General features: G+C 31.9%; 1 protein-coding gene across 1 annotated transcript in view; it reads right to left on the bottom strand.

Annotated features, from left to right (window-relative positions):
• LOC108908866 (protein c-ets-1-A) overlaps window positions 1–16168 on the bottom strand; it is a 351302-nt gene that overhangs the window by 245145 nt on the left and 89989 nt on the right. Inside the window, exon 3 of the mRNA XM_018713020.1 lies at window positions 15346–15490. Within this exon, the coding sequence (XP_018568536.1) occupies window positions 15346–15490 (145 nt within the window). The remainder of the gene's footprint in view (window positions 1–15345; window positions 15491–16168) is intronic.

The raw sequence follows: 16168 nt of genomic DNA, 5'->3' as shown, positions 1-16168 counted from the left end.
AATGATTCCACCTAGGACGGGCGGATGTGACGTCACGGTCTTCGTTTACGAGACCGGCGTTGTCTATGAAGGGCCTTCTGCCACCGACGTTGTTGTTGTGAATTCAAAAATGTGTGTCTCTGGCGAAGCTAATGATGGAAGTGGGTAATTTTACTTAATAAAGCAAGCTAATTGGAATATCGTTATTCTTGCAGGTGATACTGTCTTAAACCTGTTTTATATGTATGTACTTATCAATTTTCATATAGTAAATTGTAGAAGAAATTGTCACAATTTACTATTCAAAGTGGTCTTCATACCAGACAATCTCGGGACTAAAATATAACGAATGAGTTAAACATACCATAGTCCAAAGTTGCTTCATTTCCAAGTGGCAAGGGTGTTCAAGTTAAAAAGTAAATTTTAATCTACACCTCTAGGGCCAATGAATATATGTCTTTCAAATCTGGGACAACGTGATACATGATTCTCTAGTACAATACAAAACTTTAGTTTTATATTTGGTTCCAATGGCGTGTAGTCAGTATTATGTCACCTTGTTTCGAAATAAATAGTGATACGCCACTCACTAAATAGAAGGAAACCAAAACATTAATTTTGTTGATCTTCGCAATTACTTTATTAAAAAATTATAGTTTTAACTTTTCTCCAAATGGAGTTTTGCTGTAACTTGGTATTCTGTCTAATGACAGTAATGATGCAGGTTCTTTTTAATATATTTTTGCTAAAATAATCCAATATTACGTTTGTATCATATTCAGTAAAATATTAATAAAATGGGCCTTTAAATCTCAATTTAACCCCGGTCAGGGGTGAAAAAAAGATAAAATAAAGAGGTTTTTTAAAATAACTCAAAAGGGATAAGATCTCTTATAAAAGTTGTAGAGCATAAAATTATACATAAAAATGGTCTATTGACTTTTTCTTGTACTATCAAAATTAACAGAGTTAGGGAGACTAGAAGTTAAGGGATGATTTCAGAAATTTAAAAAATCATAGCAAGCAGAAAAATAAATGAATTTTATATATTGTTCAATCTACTCTAAAAAATGTAAACTATCTTTCCAGAGAAATAGATGTATTTTTTCATTTTTAATAAAAAGGTTATAACAATTTCACAAAGCAGACGTGATTTTTTATTTTTGTCGTAAATCAAAATTTCGAAAGCAACGTTTCATTATTTTAAATAATCAATCGAATGGCATATAAAAAATTGTTTTAGTGTTAAATCATAAAAATTAATGATTAAAAAATTGAAATTGTTATAACTTTTTTATTAAAAATATATCTATTTCTCTCTATTTCTCTGAAAAGAAAGTTTACATTTTTTAGAGTAGATTGTAAAAAAATATAAAAAATTTATTAATTTTTCTACTTATGATTTTTTAAAATTTCTGAAATCATCCCTTAACTTCTAGCCAGCCTCTATTAATTTTAATAATATAAAAAAAGTCACAACTTTTATAAGAATTTTTTTCTAGCTCTTACCCCTTTTATTTTTTCACTCCTGGCCGGAGGGTTGAAAAAAAATTACTGTCACTTATTATTATATGTATATCTCAAACTAACTTATATAAAAAATTCAGGCAAGTTGACCAAATTGCGATTTAAAGGCCCATTTAATTGAACTAAAATTTTCACGATAACTTTGTTGCAATTATTTTACAGGAACAGTAGACGATACTCCTGTGGGTCCATTTATCTTCAAAAACATTTTCTCTTGCATTTTCCGCGGTCTATTAAACGATCTAGAAACTGGACATTTGTTCTCCACGTGCACCAGATCTGAGACCGCTTGATTTATTTTTATGGGAAACTTAAAAAATAAGGTAGGTACACAAATGTTTCAATCAGCAGAAGAAACCGCAAACAAGAACGTTCATTTATTCAATCGACATATTAGGTTACGTTTAGAACAACGAGAGGGATGTTTTTTTCATTAATTTATTAAAAAGCTAATTCGTGTTGTGTCGCATCATTATTTTGTTTTAATGAAATATACTTAATATTGATTTCATTCTTTACCTGCATTGCAATTATTTTATTGCAAAACTAAGTACTACTAATAAAAAATTAGTAAGTACCTATTTTAATAAATATATTTTGTCAGTAGCGCATCACTTTTTATTTCGAAAATGGGTTACACATTCCGATTGTACGCCACTGGGACCATATATAAAAGTAAAATTTTGTGCTATATTAGAAGACCACGTTGTACTGTGTTGTGCCATGTTTGAAAGAAATTTATACATTGGTTCCAGACTATGAGTACCTATACATAAAAATGAGTTTTTTATTTTCAACTTAACACCCTGAAACTTAAAAACGAAACAATTTTGGCTTAAGGTACATTTGGCTTATTTGGTACTTTGAATGTAATAGTATTATGACACATCGTCATAATCATACAAATTCAAAAATACGATAATCCAATATGGCGCCCATAAGAAAAAAATGTTGTTTCCCGGAACTGGTATGTGCAACGACTAGTACTATTACATATTTGAATTCCCCACAAAAAAGAGTATTAACATTGTCCGAGTCAAAAAGTCCACTTATTTCCGCCTTCGAGTAAAAAATAAAAACAAAAAAATATCTCTTTGACAAGTGGTTCATCAAGTTCCGCTTTGCCCTAAGTTATCCAACTTTGTACCTCTTAAGATAACCGAGATCCCAATGGCGTGGCCAATTTCCATCAACCTGGTGACGTACTGACTATAGATTTGCTATTATAAAAAAAATCTTATTTAGGTATTCTGCTTTTCTTGTTTTCTGCTTCTTCTGTCTTCTCTTCTTGTCTTTTCTTCTCTTCTTTCTTTTATTCTCTTGTTCCTGTCTTGACTTCTCTTTTCTTCTCTTCCCTTCCCTTGTCTTGTTTTGTTAACCAGTAAAATTTAATAATTAAAGCACCAGATGATGGCTTTCCTACAAAATCCGTCACTCTTGTTCATAGTGAAAAAAATGACACGGATTTTATAGGAGACTTCCTATTACCAGATCGGGCAATTAAAGCATGGTCTAGCATGTCACGACTGTGCGCAAAAATCGTTTCACTTTTACATATTCTTTTAAATTGTCAACTAAATGATTTCATACAAAAGTAAAAAAATACGAAACATATTTTTTTTATTGAATTTTTTGGTAGTTAAGTAAGTGAAAAGGTGGCAAATACCCTTTTATCAAACAAATTTATTAAACAGTCTTTATCCTGTTATCTACTGCTCAATTCGTATTTAAAAATTATATCTATAAAATATGTTTTATAATAAATAAGAATGAATGAAATTAATTTCCCGCCAAATTGGAAGTTGGAGAAATGCACGTCTATTACCGAAACGTTTCTAATGTATTATCAATCACTTTCTACAAAAAAATCTAGTACATGTCTGCTGCAATACGTATTCGAATGATGATGACAGAAGCTGGAAAACCGAAATTGATCTCTCACACGGAAAAGGTCATTAATGACCCACAGCATCCAGAGCGCCGTAGCCAAAAAGAACAAAGACAAAGACATGAATGATAGATAACGTGTCGCGTCTAAACAACACGACCCGCGTTGTATAACCATGAATGGTTACATAACACGATCCTCTCGCCGACAACTATCAATTATTGGGCCGCAAAGAAACAGCGGCACTAAAACAAATGAAGCACTAACTCGATCTCCGTTTGCCGGAGAAATAAAAAAATACGAAAAACCGACCCCCGCCTTCTTCGCGAGCGCCACCTGTCCCCTGGCCCGAGTGAAGCTGCACCAGAATCGACTCCTCCATCCCGTTCCTTCTCGAACGCCTTCAGTGAGCACGACGATGATAGAGATGTGGTACTCGGAGACTCACCCGCTGATGGGAATGTAACAGAAGATAGTAGACTCGGTAAATTGTTTAACCGGAGGCTAAGTTTTTATACTACGGTCAGTAACCTCACCGAGCAGCCTTCCCATCGCCCCTGGCCATCTATGCTAAACGTCTTTTCCGTATTTACATTCGTTTATTTTTGCGTTTAATTTATCCATTATTGCATGTTTACATCGACCGGACAGGTACTAGCCGGGTCTAATAATACCCACTCGCAGCCTGCCTTGGTACGCGATACTTACTCTTCTTTAAAAAAAAATGAGGAGTTTATATTAATATTAATACTGGAAGGATTAATTGATGGAAATTGACGTGATACGAGGACTGAATGAAGGATAAGCGTGAATGGGAAGTGCAGAGATTTCCATTGCCGATTATTCTGCAAGCCGGTTGATAAATAAGTTGATGAAGTTAAGGAGAGTTATTTCTTGTCAAAATAGAGCAACTGGTATACGATTTAATGAGAATAATAAAATGAATCAAAAGTACAAGTGCTGCCACATTATTTTAAGGCTAAAAAATATGATAACCCGCTTCATTCACGATATTCAGTGCGTTTGAAGCTGAAATTAATATATATATATATATATATATATATATATATATATATATATATCNTATGCCGGTAAATTAGACACTACAGCTCAAAGGCCTGTAATATTATCTACCAACAACTAGATGGCGCGGTAATATATATATATACAGCGTGTTTTAAAAAGGTGTTCCCAAACTTGAGGGGGATATAGAAAATATTATGGTAGACAATTTATGCGGAAATGTTTACCAACTGCATGTTCTACACACAATGTTGGTAAAAATTGATTTTATCTACAATTTTGTAATAAAAGCTCTATTGCGCTCATCTAATCTAGCCGTGCAATGTCATCTGCGTCACGCTGAGGGAATAGTGAAACAAATGAACAAAGCCGTCATGTAATAAATGATCAGACCTAATTGAGTGTTTCACATTTGTTTTGTTTGCGACGAAATTTTGCTTCTAAGTTGCTGAAATTGACCAATTTACGATCGAAGAGTATGCAGACATGCATCTTATTTATGGCGAAGCAAGATGCAATGCTAGAGAAGCTGAGTGCTATCTGAATCTCCGACACCCTTGTCGAACAACATTTTCGTCAATCCATCGTCGGTTAAGAGAAAAAGGCAACTTTAAACCAGATGTAGGAAGTTGACATCCACGAACTACACGGACAGTGGTCATGGAGGAAGAGGTTTTGCATCGAACTAAAGAACAACCTAACACAAGCCGTTTTGAACAATTATTATAAATTTATTATTTTTGGGTTACCCTTAACAAAAATTACCTACTTAGATACCGAAGTCTTTTGTGGAGTCAATGTAATAACACTACGTTTTTGGACAAAAATTGCTCCAGGAATAAAACGGCTCATTTCCGACTAGGGGTATATATACAAAAATTTTCTTCCGCAATGTCCTCTATCCCTCAAGTTTGGCAATACCTTTCTGAAAGACCCTGTATGTTTTTAGCTGTAACTGCGAAACTAATGAACAAATCCTCAAATTTGGCATGAGGTACAATAGAATCAGTAACTATATTAGCATATAAAATTACGATGCAGTGACGTATTATTATCGTAACCACATCCCTTTTCACTCTAAAAAATATTACGACATTGGTCAAAAATATATCGTGTTATCTTTCTCTAAGGTGACTTTCCGTTTTATTTTGATATGAAAATCTGACAATATTTTATATACAGGGTGGACCATTAGTGTGAGAAGGTAAAATAATTCCCTTGCTATTCGTAATACAGAAAAAAAAGTTTATATATTACACACAGGGCGATGGGTAAAAACGGGACACGCCAAATATTACATTTTTTAAATGGAACAGCTTGTATATTTTTAAACATATGGATTTCTGAGAAAATTCTATATGTCAATATAAACAGTTTAATATTTTAGTGCGGGGTTGAAATGTTATGTAGAAAATTCTTCGAATTTTGGAAAAAACATCACCTCGAAGAAGTTGTATTAACTTTCAATTACTAACACTTGGAGCAAAAATATTTGAGAGTTATATTATATTAGCTAATATCGATATTTTATACAGGGCATTTTTTATGATACGATCATTTTAAGAAAGTTCAAACTTAATTTTCTAAAATTTTTCAAATGGAACACCCTGTATTTTGATGTTTTATTTTATTCACATATCAGTCCACTTCAACTTTTATTAAGTATGTTCTACACCTAAAGTTCTTAGTTTTTAAGATATAGCAACATTTCTGGAAAAACCAGATTTTTATTAATTTCGGTCGCACGAAATGGCTTTGGAAAAAACTGTCACATTGTGTAATATTTATTTGTTATATTCTATAAAATAATAAAAATTAAGTTTTTCAGAAAAACTAACAATTTTAGATATAAAACATGCTTAATAAAAGTTGAAGTGGACCGATATGTGAATAAAATAGAACAATAAAATACAGGGTGTTCCATTTGGAAAATATTAGAAAATCAAGTTTAAACTTTATATAATTCTGTTTACTTATTTTGTTCCAAGTGTTAGCAGCTGAAAGTTAATACAACTTAGAGGTTGTTTTTTCCAAAATTTGAAGAATTTTCTACATAACTTGGCAACCCCGCACTAAAATGATAAACTGTTTATATTGCCATTTGCCATTTATAAAATATTCTCGGAAATCCATATGTGTAAAAATATACAGGGTCTTCCATTTAAAAAATGTAATATTTGGCGTGTCCCGTTTTTACTCATCACCCTCTATGTATCAAATTAATTTTGTAGTAACTTTTTTCTGTATTATGAGTAACAAGGGAGTTGTATACACTTGTATACAGATATTTCTAAACAATACGAAAAACATTATATTTGTTATTATGGAAACCGGTTTTTTTTGGAAGACATTTTACTTTGTTTCGGAACATAAAAAAAAATTTTTTTGGGTGCACCACTGGCACTGACCAGCGTTATTGCCGAGGAGAGAAAGTTGAAATATGTTAGGTATATTGACATAAAAATGAACGATGACTTTAAATTCGCTAAAAGATTATTTAAAGGCTTGTCATTTTCGAAGATACGATGTAGATTTATTTTTCCGTTAAGAGTATCAATAGATTATAATTTCTTTCAAATTTAATTTATGTACTCGATATTTTTTCAATTTACGAGATGTTAGTAGTGTGAAGTTAAAAAACTTAAACTTATAAACAAGTTTATTCAATTTACAAGTAATAAACAAAAAGCCTTCCAGAATCAATTAATCACATACATAAAATTAATAATGCAGTGAGAATAGAATAAAATTACTGAGATCCTAAAAGGAAAAGTATACTTGAATCGATTTGTTCCTCGTAATATACATTTTTTAACAACAGTTAATTATAAATCTAAAACAACAATCAATTAATTACTACGTTGTAATTTTCATAATGCATAATAAATACTGTAACAAATTCAGTCCCCATGTGCTTAATTTATTAAAAAGTGGCAGCACAGATCAATAGTGTATGCCGGTAAATTAGACACTACAGCTCAAAGGCCTGTAATATTATCTACCAACAACTAGATGGCGCGGTATGTCTGTTGACGATTAAAATTAATCTCCATCCAAAATATAATATAAATATTAATTCAAAATAGTAAACGTTGACACGTTATTTGCAAAATTTGAAAAAAAATAATGGGAAAAGAAAATTGTATTTTAGTTGGCGGTTACATTGTCGTACAAATAATATTTTTTATAATGTCGTGATCATATTAATTCAAAGTATAATTAATTGTTTTACGGTAAATCATAATCATCATTATAAACAATTAATTTCACTGGAGTCGAAGCATCATTTGCAATTTAAAAATTGATAAAACGTATAATTATTATGTTATAGAACTCGTTTAATGTTAGATAGCAGGATTTGTTTAAAAGCTGTAATTTAGTTAATGATTAAGAATGAGCATTTTGTACGATTAGTTTTTTTTTTCGATAACGATATCAAATATAAATATAAATACATTCTATTTATTTATGGTCACCAGTAAAACCGAACAGTATTTTCAGGCACAAAAAACTCAACACTACGAGGAGTACTAGAAAAGTTTTGTCCCTATCCCTAACAATTAAATAAAAGATGATTTTTTGGTACATTTATTTTTTAACAAAATCCCTTCCTTATTTTAAACGTACCAACATCGCTTGTACAGTAACGACTATATTCCATCGGAAAAATAAAGATTTCTGTTGACCTTCAATATTATCATCTGGAAAATGATGTGCTTTGCAACATCAGTCATAGTTTCATAATATCTACAGATTAGTAGGTCACTCTCTGCCAGTAAGCATTAAGGGCGCCATATTCTTTAAATAGTGTTTTCCATAAAGACAAATAATTTCAAATATTTAATAACTGAATAATCTAAAGCTGATCAAATAATAGGAATGTTATGTCATGACATCTGAGTATTGTCAAAGAAGCCGCAATAAAACGAATAAACAGGTGCAAAAAACGATCAAACCATCAAGGTTTTAGGTACTGAAATCTACGAAAATACTAACTTTTTTATATGTAACTCTACATGTAAATATTCTTATAACATTTACTTGCTTAGTCCTACATATGAAATTGTTTACTTTTATTCATAAGTACGTGAAAATAATTCTTAAAATGTGGGAATAGGATGACAGCAAACGCAAGTTTTACAAACGCTTTTTTTAAGTTATTATTTTATTTGAGTAAATTTAAATAGTAACAATGAATAAACAGAACATCAAGGATTTTATTTTTGTGCTTAATTTTGTTCTACACGTTTGACATTTCAAGATTTCAATACCTAAAAATATCAGAAATTTTACTATTTCTCGGCCAGGTATATGGTACTTTGTGGGATTGTGGGTTATATCTCACTAGGCAGTGCACAGTCAACTGTTTATATCATGGCTACATATTTGTATTTAGTACTTCTCTTATATTTATAGCAAGTGACAATTAACTCATGATTTCATTGTATAGGGTCATTAACAACTTATCCAAATAAATTTGTCAATATCGTAAAAAAAATTACAAAATTCCAAGAAAAAAATTATTGAAGGCGTAGTAATTCTTACATCGCTAGGCTACTGAAGTCTCTAGCGTCATTCGCGTTCTACGCTGTGCGCAATGCGCTCTCTCTCTCTTCACGTGGTCCCAGGCGATTCCGAATACTGAAATCTGATTTTAGTATTAACGTTTTTCCGATAGTGTTTACATTAGTTTTGCAAGTGTTAAAAATTGCTTACGTGTATAGCAACTCGGAATTGATGGATATCGTTTTAATTTATGGTGAAGCAAGACAACATTTGTGTTACGGTGAAGCATTTGTGTTATGGTAAAGCAAGACAACATTTGTAATAGTTCTAGGTAAGACGAGCCCAAATGTGTTTACACGTCGGACAAAATTTTGAACAGTTGTAACATCAGGAATGTCAAATTATTTTAATAAAATCCACAAATTAATTTTATTAATTAATAATAATAGCGGCAAACGCAGTTGAATTTGCTGATATAAAATAGTTGTTACAAAATTTTATTTATTTCTTTCCTTGGGAAACAATTTTTTGTCCGTTCTTTTTTTTATTGCACTTTGCCGCCGTGCCGGTCGCCGACTGCATGCTTTTTAGGTTTTACATTGTACCAGTTTCCAGTGCTGTGCAGAAAGGTAGTTTTAAATCATTTTCAAACTGCACTTATTGATATTTTCTTATAGAATTGTATTTGTAAGAGTCCCCTGTACATTCAAATTTATCACCCTGTATAAGTAATCGACGTACATGCATTACCGATTACTTACGTCGCAAACTGAAAGAAATGCGAAAATAATGAAGCAATAAGAACATTCAATTAAAGATACCTGTACAGCAATTATTTCCGCCCAAGGTCGCCGCAATTACCTTGGACGAAAATCTTATTAAATCTAGTTATAAATCCTTCCAGACCGTAGGTATGCGCATATTTCATGTTTCCTGGCTTAATTGGCTGCGTTGAACGCTGTAAGGAACAATATCTTGCCCGCGCATCTTCGCGTAATAGACCAGTAACATAGTTATTTATCAATAGGAGATAATTGGCCTTATTTCGAGATAAATCGGATTCCTTCGAGTCATAATGAAGGCCCGTAACTCAACCAGCGTTCGGGCATATCTCACATCATCACGCGATTTTTAAAAACGTGAACCGAACCTGATCGAACAGGACGGACAAAGATAGAAAATAAAAATAAAGCTACCTTAATTAAAAAAAAAGAGAAGAAATAAGTGTGAACAGAAATTATAGTTATGGTCTACAAGGTGTCTCATGAGAAGGTACACGAACTTTAAAGGATTATACCTTAGATTAAAATACAAAAAAAAGTTTATTTAAAATATACAGGATCACTAGTATAGTTTTGCAAGACATAATATACCTATCATTCAGTCAAATTTTGTGTCATTACGTGTTCTTCAAACACTTCGATAATAATTTATTTTTTAATTTTTATAGTTTTTTACTTTATTTTAAAAGTACGTGTTTTTTACATGTTTGTCTTTGCCAAGGGTGATGATGGAACAATTTAGAATGTTATCTGGATAATTAAATGGATTAGCCTTATTAAACACATTAAAAAGGAAACATTTTTGTAATGCGCAGTCAATTTAATCCGACTTCGGCAAAATTCGTTTGAAAAACTCTGAATACGTCGGTTCCGCTCCTCTGCATCCGCAAAGTGTTTATAGTGGTGGTCATGGTTACCGTCGCGCAGCAGTGAGAGACGGAGTGGGAATAGCGCATATTTTACTGTGCAGTTTGGCTCTCTTTAGTCCGACCGTAACTAAATAGTAGCTATTCACAGCTATTTTCTTATTAAACGTAATTTGTTCAGGTGTGATGTAAAATTTTGTAACTTATGTATTGTTTTTTTAAAAGACTGTAAAAGTTTAAATTGATTGTAAAAACAGACTCATAGTGACAGCTTATTTCGGACAAAAGCAGAAGAATGAACTTCACTATAAAAAATAATATTGACGACTTTTCCCTATATTTCAATAGGACTTAAAATAAAACTACCCGGTTATATTTGATTTTTTTTTTCAGTACTTTGTACCTGAATTTTCGAATGTCGCAGATATTCTTTGTTTGTTTATTAAATATAGTATTCGAAAAACGTTTTTATTTCTATTTTTAGATGCTTGGAAAGGATTGTCAACTTCACTTTGCGCTCACCTAACCTCTCTGCGAATTATCATGTAGCCAAATTTTGCATTACTGAGGTTTTTTTATTTTTAACACGTTTTACAGTGAGAATGTCTTTTTAATTCCTAATGACAGCATTGTATTTAAAATGAAAAAATATTAAATTAAAATAATCACTCCAAAATTACTTGTTCTTCCAATAAAGTGGACACAATTTTTTTTGATATCCCGTTGTTTCTGTATGGACGCATAAAGCCATTGTCAAATTTACGTCATACTTATTTGTTTGATCGACATAGTTTAAAAACGTCAGTTTGACTCCACAAGGCGTTTGATAAAACCATCAAACCAACCAACTTATTTGTAAATAGATCTCTGCTTTCCAATTAAGTGAAAGATAGATTTTGATGAAATAAATTTTATCTGTAACTGATCCTGAACATATCCATAAAAGAAAAAGTCAATGATGGTCAAATAAGGACTTCTCAGTGACCAAGTAACTGAACCACCAAGTAATGATGTCGAATATTCGAATAGGTATTTGTGACAAAATTTACCATTTACTTCTATTTTGCCTTATTCATGTCGTTTTCTCCGTTGCTTTTGTTGCTCACATTTTTTTTATATCAGTCTACACATTTTTATAATAAAACTTAAAAAAAAAACGACTAAAAGAAGGAATAGCATAAAATGTGTTTCTTTCGAATATCTTTGAAACCATTTGGAAGTTTCTAAATTTGAAAACGAATCTGTAATCGGCATAAAATTCTGCACATTTTTGAACAATTAAAAACTTGTAACCCTGTATACAAATTTGGTAATAATTATTGATTTATTTTTACTTTCGACAGTAGATGCTTGTCTTGGAGATTCTGTATCATAAATGGACAACACATTCTCTGTCCATGGCACGAAAGACTTAAGATTTTTTTATTTTACGAGATAGATAAACATTCAAAATTAGAAACATTTAAGAATTTTGATTACACGTAAACATGTATATTGCAGGTGAGTACATATAATCGTATGAACACAACAGAAATTCAATTACACTAACGGAACATCCCCATTATGCGGGACATAATAAAAGGTAAATAAATATTCAATTATCCATTAGCGACTACTAGACATGTCGAGCGAATAAATATGGAAACTGCCTCATTCGTTTAATACAATCCCAATGTAAATTCATTACTAGATAAACATCTCGACGCGTCCAGAGTTCAATACCTGCGCTATCCAGTAATAAAAGTCTCAAAATAATCAGTCACCGGCGATGGCGTTTGCACCTGCTCCATTCTCGCACTCCTAGTGGAGGTCACAACCAGCGAACAAACGGGTTTCAGGCTCATACGCATGTGAAAGCTTTTTATACTATACTGGGTGTATGATTTAATTCGATTCGACACTTATTTTATGTAATAAGGTCGACTTCAAGGAGATTCTGTTAAAATGTTTAGTTTTTTGTTTATTGCTCGAATCAGATCCGGAATACAAATCACCCTGTCATGAAGGCAAATAAAAATTCAGAACGTAGTTAAACATCAATTAATGCTAATGTACAGGGCATAACACTGCAACTTCTGGAAACGCTTTTCTAAGTACAGTTTTTGAATCAAATCACCAATATTTCCTACAGATACACGGAAAGAGCTTAAAGTTTTAAATGTGAGCACCCTGTATAAAAATGGCTCTCCATTGGACGTTGTCCAATTAACATCTAATTGCTTCTCATATAGATACAATTATTCATTCCACTGAAGAGGATCTACAATGTTTTGATAAATACCTAAGTACCCAGGGAGATTGAAACTGTCAAGTATCAGTTTTAACTGACTGAATGACTACTGTATCACTGAATGCAACTGAAATGAATAGAGAAACCATGAATATAATATTTTAATAAACATCACTGGGATTGATGTTATTTATTTTTATTAATTGCTTTTGCCCTGACAGCTTAGACATTGAAGCTCTTAACGATATTTTCCTGCACCTGCTGTATATACAAAATTATTTGTTATTACTTCACGTATACTCATTTATAATAATTATAATTAAGTAATTAAAAGTACGGTAATAATCACCAATAAGCTGCCTTCAATTAGAGGTGGCTCGTACTAGACGTTATGCAACCCAATATACACCTGCGGAATGTTGATTGCCTGCTATTAGGTTACCCATTTGGTTTATATCGCAATATATCACTATTATTTGGAACAGAACATTTTCAAAAAAAGTGAAATTATCTTCATTTTAGAAAAATTGCTTCGAAGATCATTCGTTTAATAACGCGATTAAATGGTATCGTAATTGTAACAATTACGGGAGGTATGAGGGTGGGCGCCGTTAAAAAAATTAATGAGGATGTCACAGTTTAGCCCATTTAGAATTTGTTGTACACAAATTGCACGGTACTATTTTAATAATGCCGGTAGCGTACAAATTTCATTCAACATTGTTTTCGAAAAAAAAAAATCATTAATTCCGTAGATTAAATATGCAGAAGCAGTCTGTAAAGAATGAATGACCTCCGCTGACCCTTCCTACCTAAAACTTCCGGCTTTGACGCTTTAATAAATTATAATTAGTATAATAAATGTGAGTTATAAAAATACGGCTCGTAAAACAAAGGAAGAAGAACCGGTGAGTAAATTTATTGCTTGTAAATAGTAAGTTCTTTATATAATAAAGTTTTTTCTTTTTCTATTTGCTACTTGTTTTTAATTAATCACTACTTTTTTCTGTATAATTATCTGTCTACAATTTCTTATTTCCACTTCGGACTAAAAAGATTTTTAGACTTTTTTCACGTCTTTTTCGGTATTTTAAGAACCTATAATTTTTACGTATCTTTTTTTCCCATTCCATGTTAAAACAGAAGTCTCATAATAAAATTTCTCATTAAATCCATTAAGAGGAAACAAAGGTTGCAATTTATCTGCCCAAAGCCTGTCCTTTTCAACAACAAAATAACATAGTGGTCAGGAGCAATAAATTGGCAGCATGCACAATAGCATACGTCTTATCTATATCATCTTAAATGTATGCATTTAATATGCATAATTTGTAGTTGAGGTGTTGATATTTTCGCTTGTGATGACTGATTGATACTGATGATATAAATACATATATGAAAAAAATTACATATACAATGGTGTAGTATCTTAGTTAATAATATAACTATTTTTTATGTAGCAACTACTGATTAAACAAAATTTACAAATCTTGGACTATAAATAAACATCTGATCATACGTATTTATTATCATATAGACAAACAAAAAATGTAAAACAGAAACCAGGCCTATTTTTGCTAATAAAATATAAAAGATACTCTTTATCATAATATAAAGGATCAATGTGAAATCGCCAATGTACTTTATTCTGTCAAGATAAAGTAAAATGCACCTCAAACACAAAACATTAATCATGATGAATTAATGAGCAACATATTTCTCACCTACATACTTAATATTTAATTATCGAAAGTGCCATCAAAAATGATATCACGCCCATTTTTGCTAGATAATTTGTCACTATTAATAGTGCGTAGGTATCTCTGTAATTTCATTTATCAGTAGACTATTCATTATACAGGGTCATAAATTAACGAAGAAAGTTTTTATAAACATGTACGAGGAAACTATGCATTTACAGGATGTTAAAAATTGGCGTTTCTTTTTAATTATGAAATTTGCGTTCGTAATTTTTATGTCTCCCAAGCTACTTCAAATTGGATTCACTATTATGACAGAGCACCAAAAGCTTTGTAAAATGTGTTCTATGTATGTCGAGAGCGAGAGTATTAATCGTTTTCGAGATAAATAGTAAAGAAAGGTCATCTACTCCCCCAATAACTACCCCACTGGAGTGTATTTTGGAATAAGTTATTCATGAAAAAATAGTCCTTACTAAAAAAATGTCATTCCCCAAATTTTATCACTAAAAATTTTTTTGCGAGTGAAGTTAAAGAAAAAATCATAAATATTTGAAACTTTTGACACCCTATACCTCCGTAGGGAAACGTTCTATCAAAAAATTTTATAGGGCAAAAGTTAATTATTTTCATGGGTAGAATACGCTATTAATGTTTGGCAAAACTTATCATTAACATCCTATATACCGATAACGTTTTAGAAAATAAATATAATCTGCCACTGCTGGTTTTGTGTTTCTTTTTATTTTGTTTTTGTCTTTATTAATAATTTGTTGGTGATGGTCAAAGTCGACTTTGAAATTAAGAAATTTTTTTAGTTACTGGGTTAAAATAAGTGACTTACCAAGTGACGCCTCCGGATCAGAAAGATCACTGATGGAAGGCACCTTCTGGATGGAGCCAAATGTTCTCGGGGTTTGATCTTCATCGCTCTCGTCGAAAATCTCCTGTTTCATAGTAGGCTGAACAGCAAAGTCGGCATCTTCACTCTGGGAAAAACAAAAAAAATCAAAATAAAATATCGCAGTACCGCCAGTACATTATGTCAAAGTACTATTTATGTAACGCAAAAATATTATTAATAAAACGACGTCACAAGAAATATATGTCAGAAGGGCTTTTCTGGAAAGCTCAATGAATCTTTTAAGTTTGTTTTGAGGAAATGGGATTTGGCATCATTCGTTCCATTTTTGCCTGATAATCATACCTGCTAACTTTTGTCAGACCAAATAATTCTCTTAAAGGCGGGTATCCATTTGTATCAAATGCCCCGTAACGTAACACCGAACATGTTACGTTACAGCTAGTGGAGACGGAAAATTGTTGCATGATACGTGTAACAAATTTGACACGCGTAACTAATCCGGGCATTGCCACAAGTGGATACCCGCCTTAAGATTGAGCCGCCACTGATCATATTTAAATCTGAACTTAAATTGCTTTTTTGGCTTTCCACAGCTGTTTTAAGGATATCCACTTGTGGTAATGCTCCGTAACGTAACAATAAACATGTTACGGCCTGTTGCAAAAGGCGACACAGTTCGCTGCGAAAGTGTGTGTGGTTTTGGTCGTATCATTCATTCCGTAACGTAACCAAATAAGGTTACGAGACGACACAGGAACATAAACTCGTAGTATGAACCAACCTGACTGCAATAATGGATTCG

Source organism: Anoplophora glabripennis, unplaced genomic scaffold (genome assembly GCF_000390285.2).
Source record: "Anoplophora glabripennis isolate ALB-LARVAE unplaced genomic scaffold, Agla_2.0 scaffold81, whole genome shotgun sequence".
In the NCBI taxonomy this organism is placed as follows: Eukaryota; Metazoa; Arthropoda; class Insecta; order Coleoptera; family Cerambycidae; genus Anoplophora; species Anoplophora glabripennis.
This window is presented reverse-complemented; position numbering and strand designations above follow the sequence as displayed.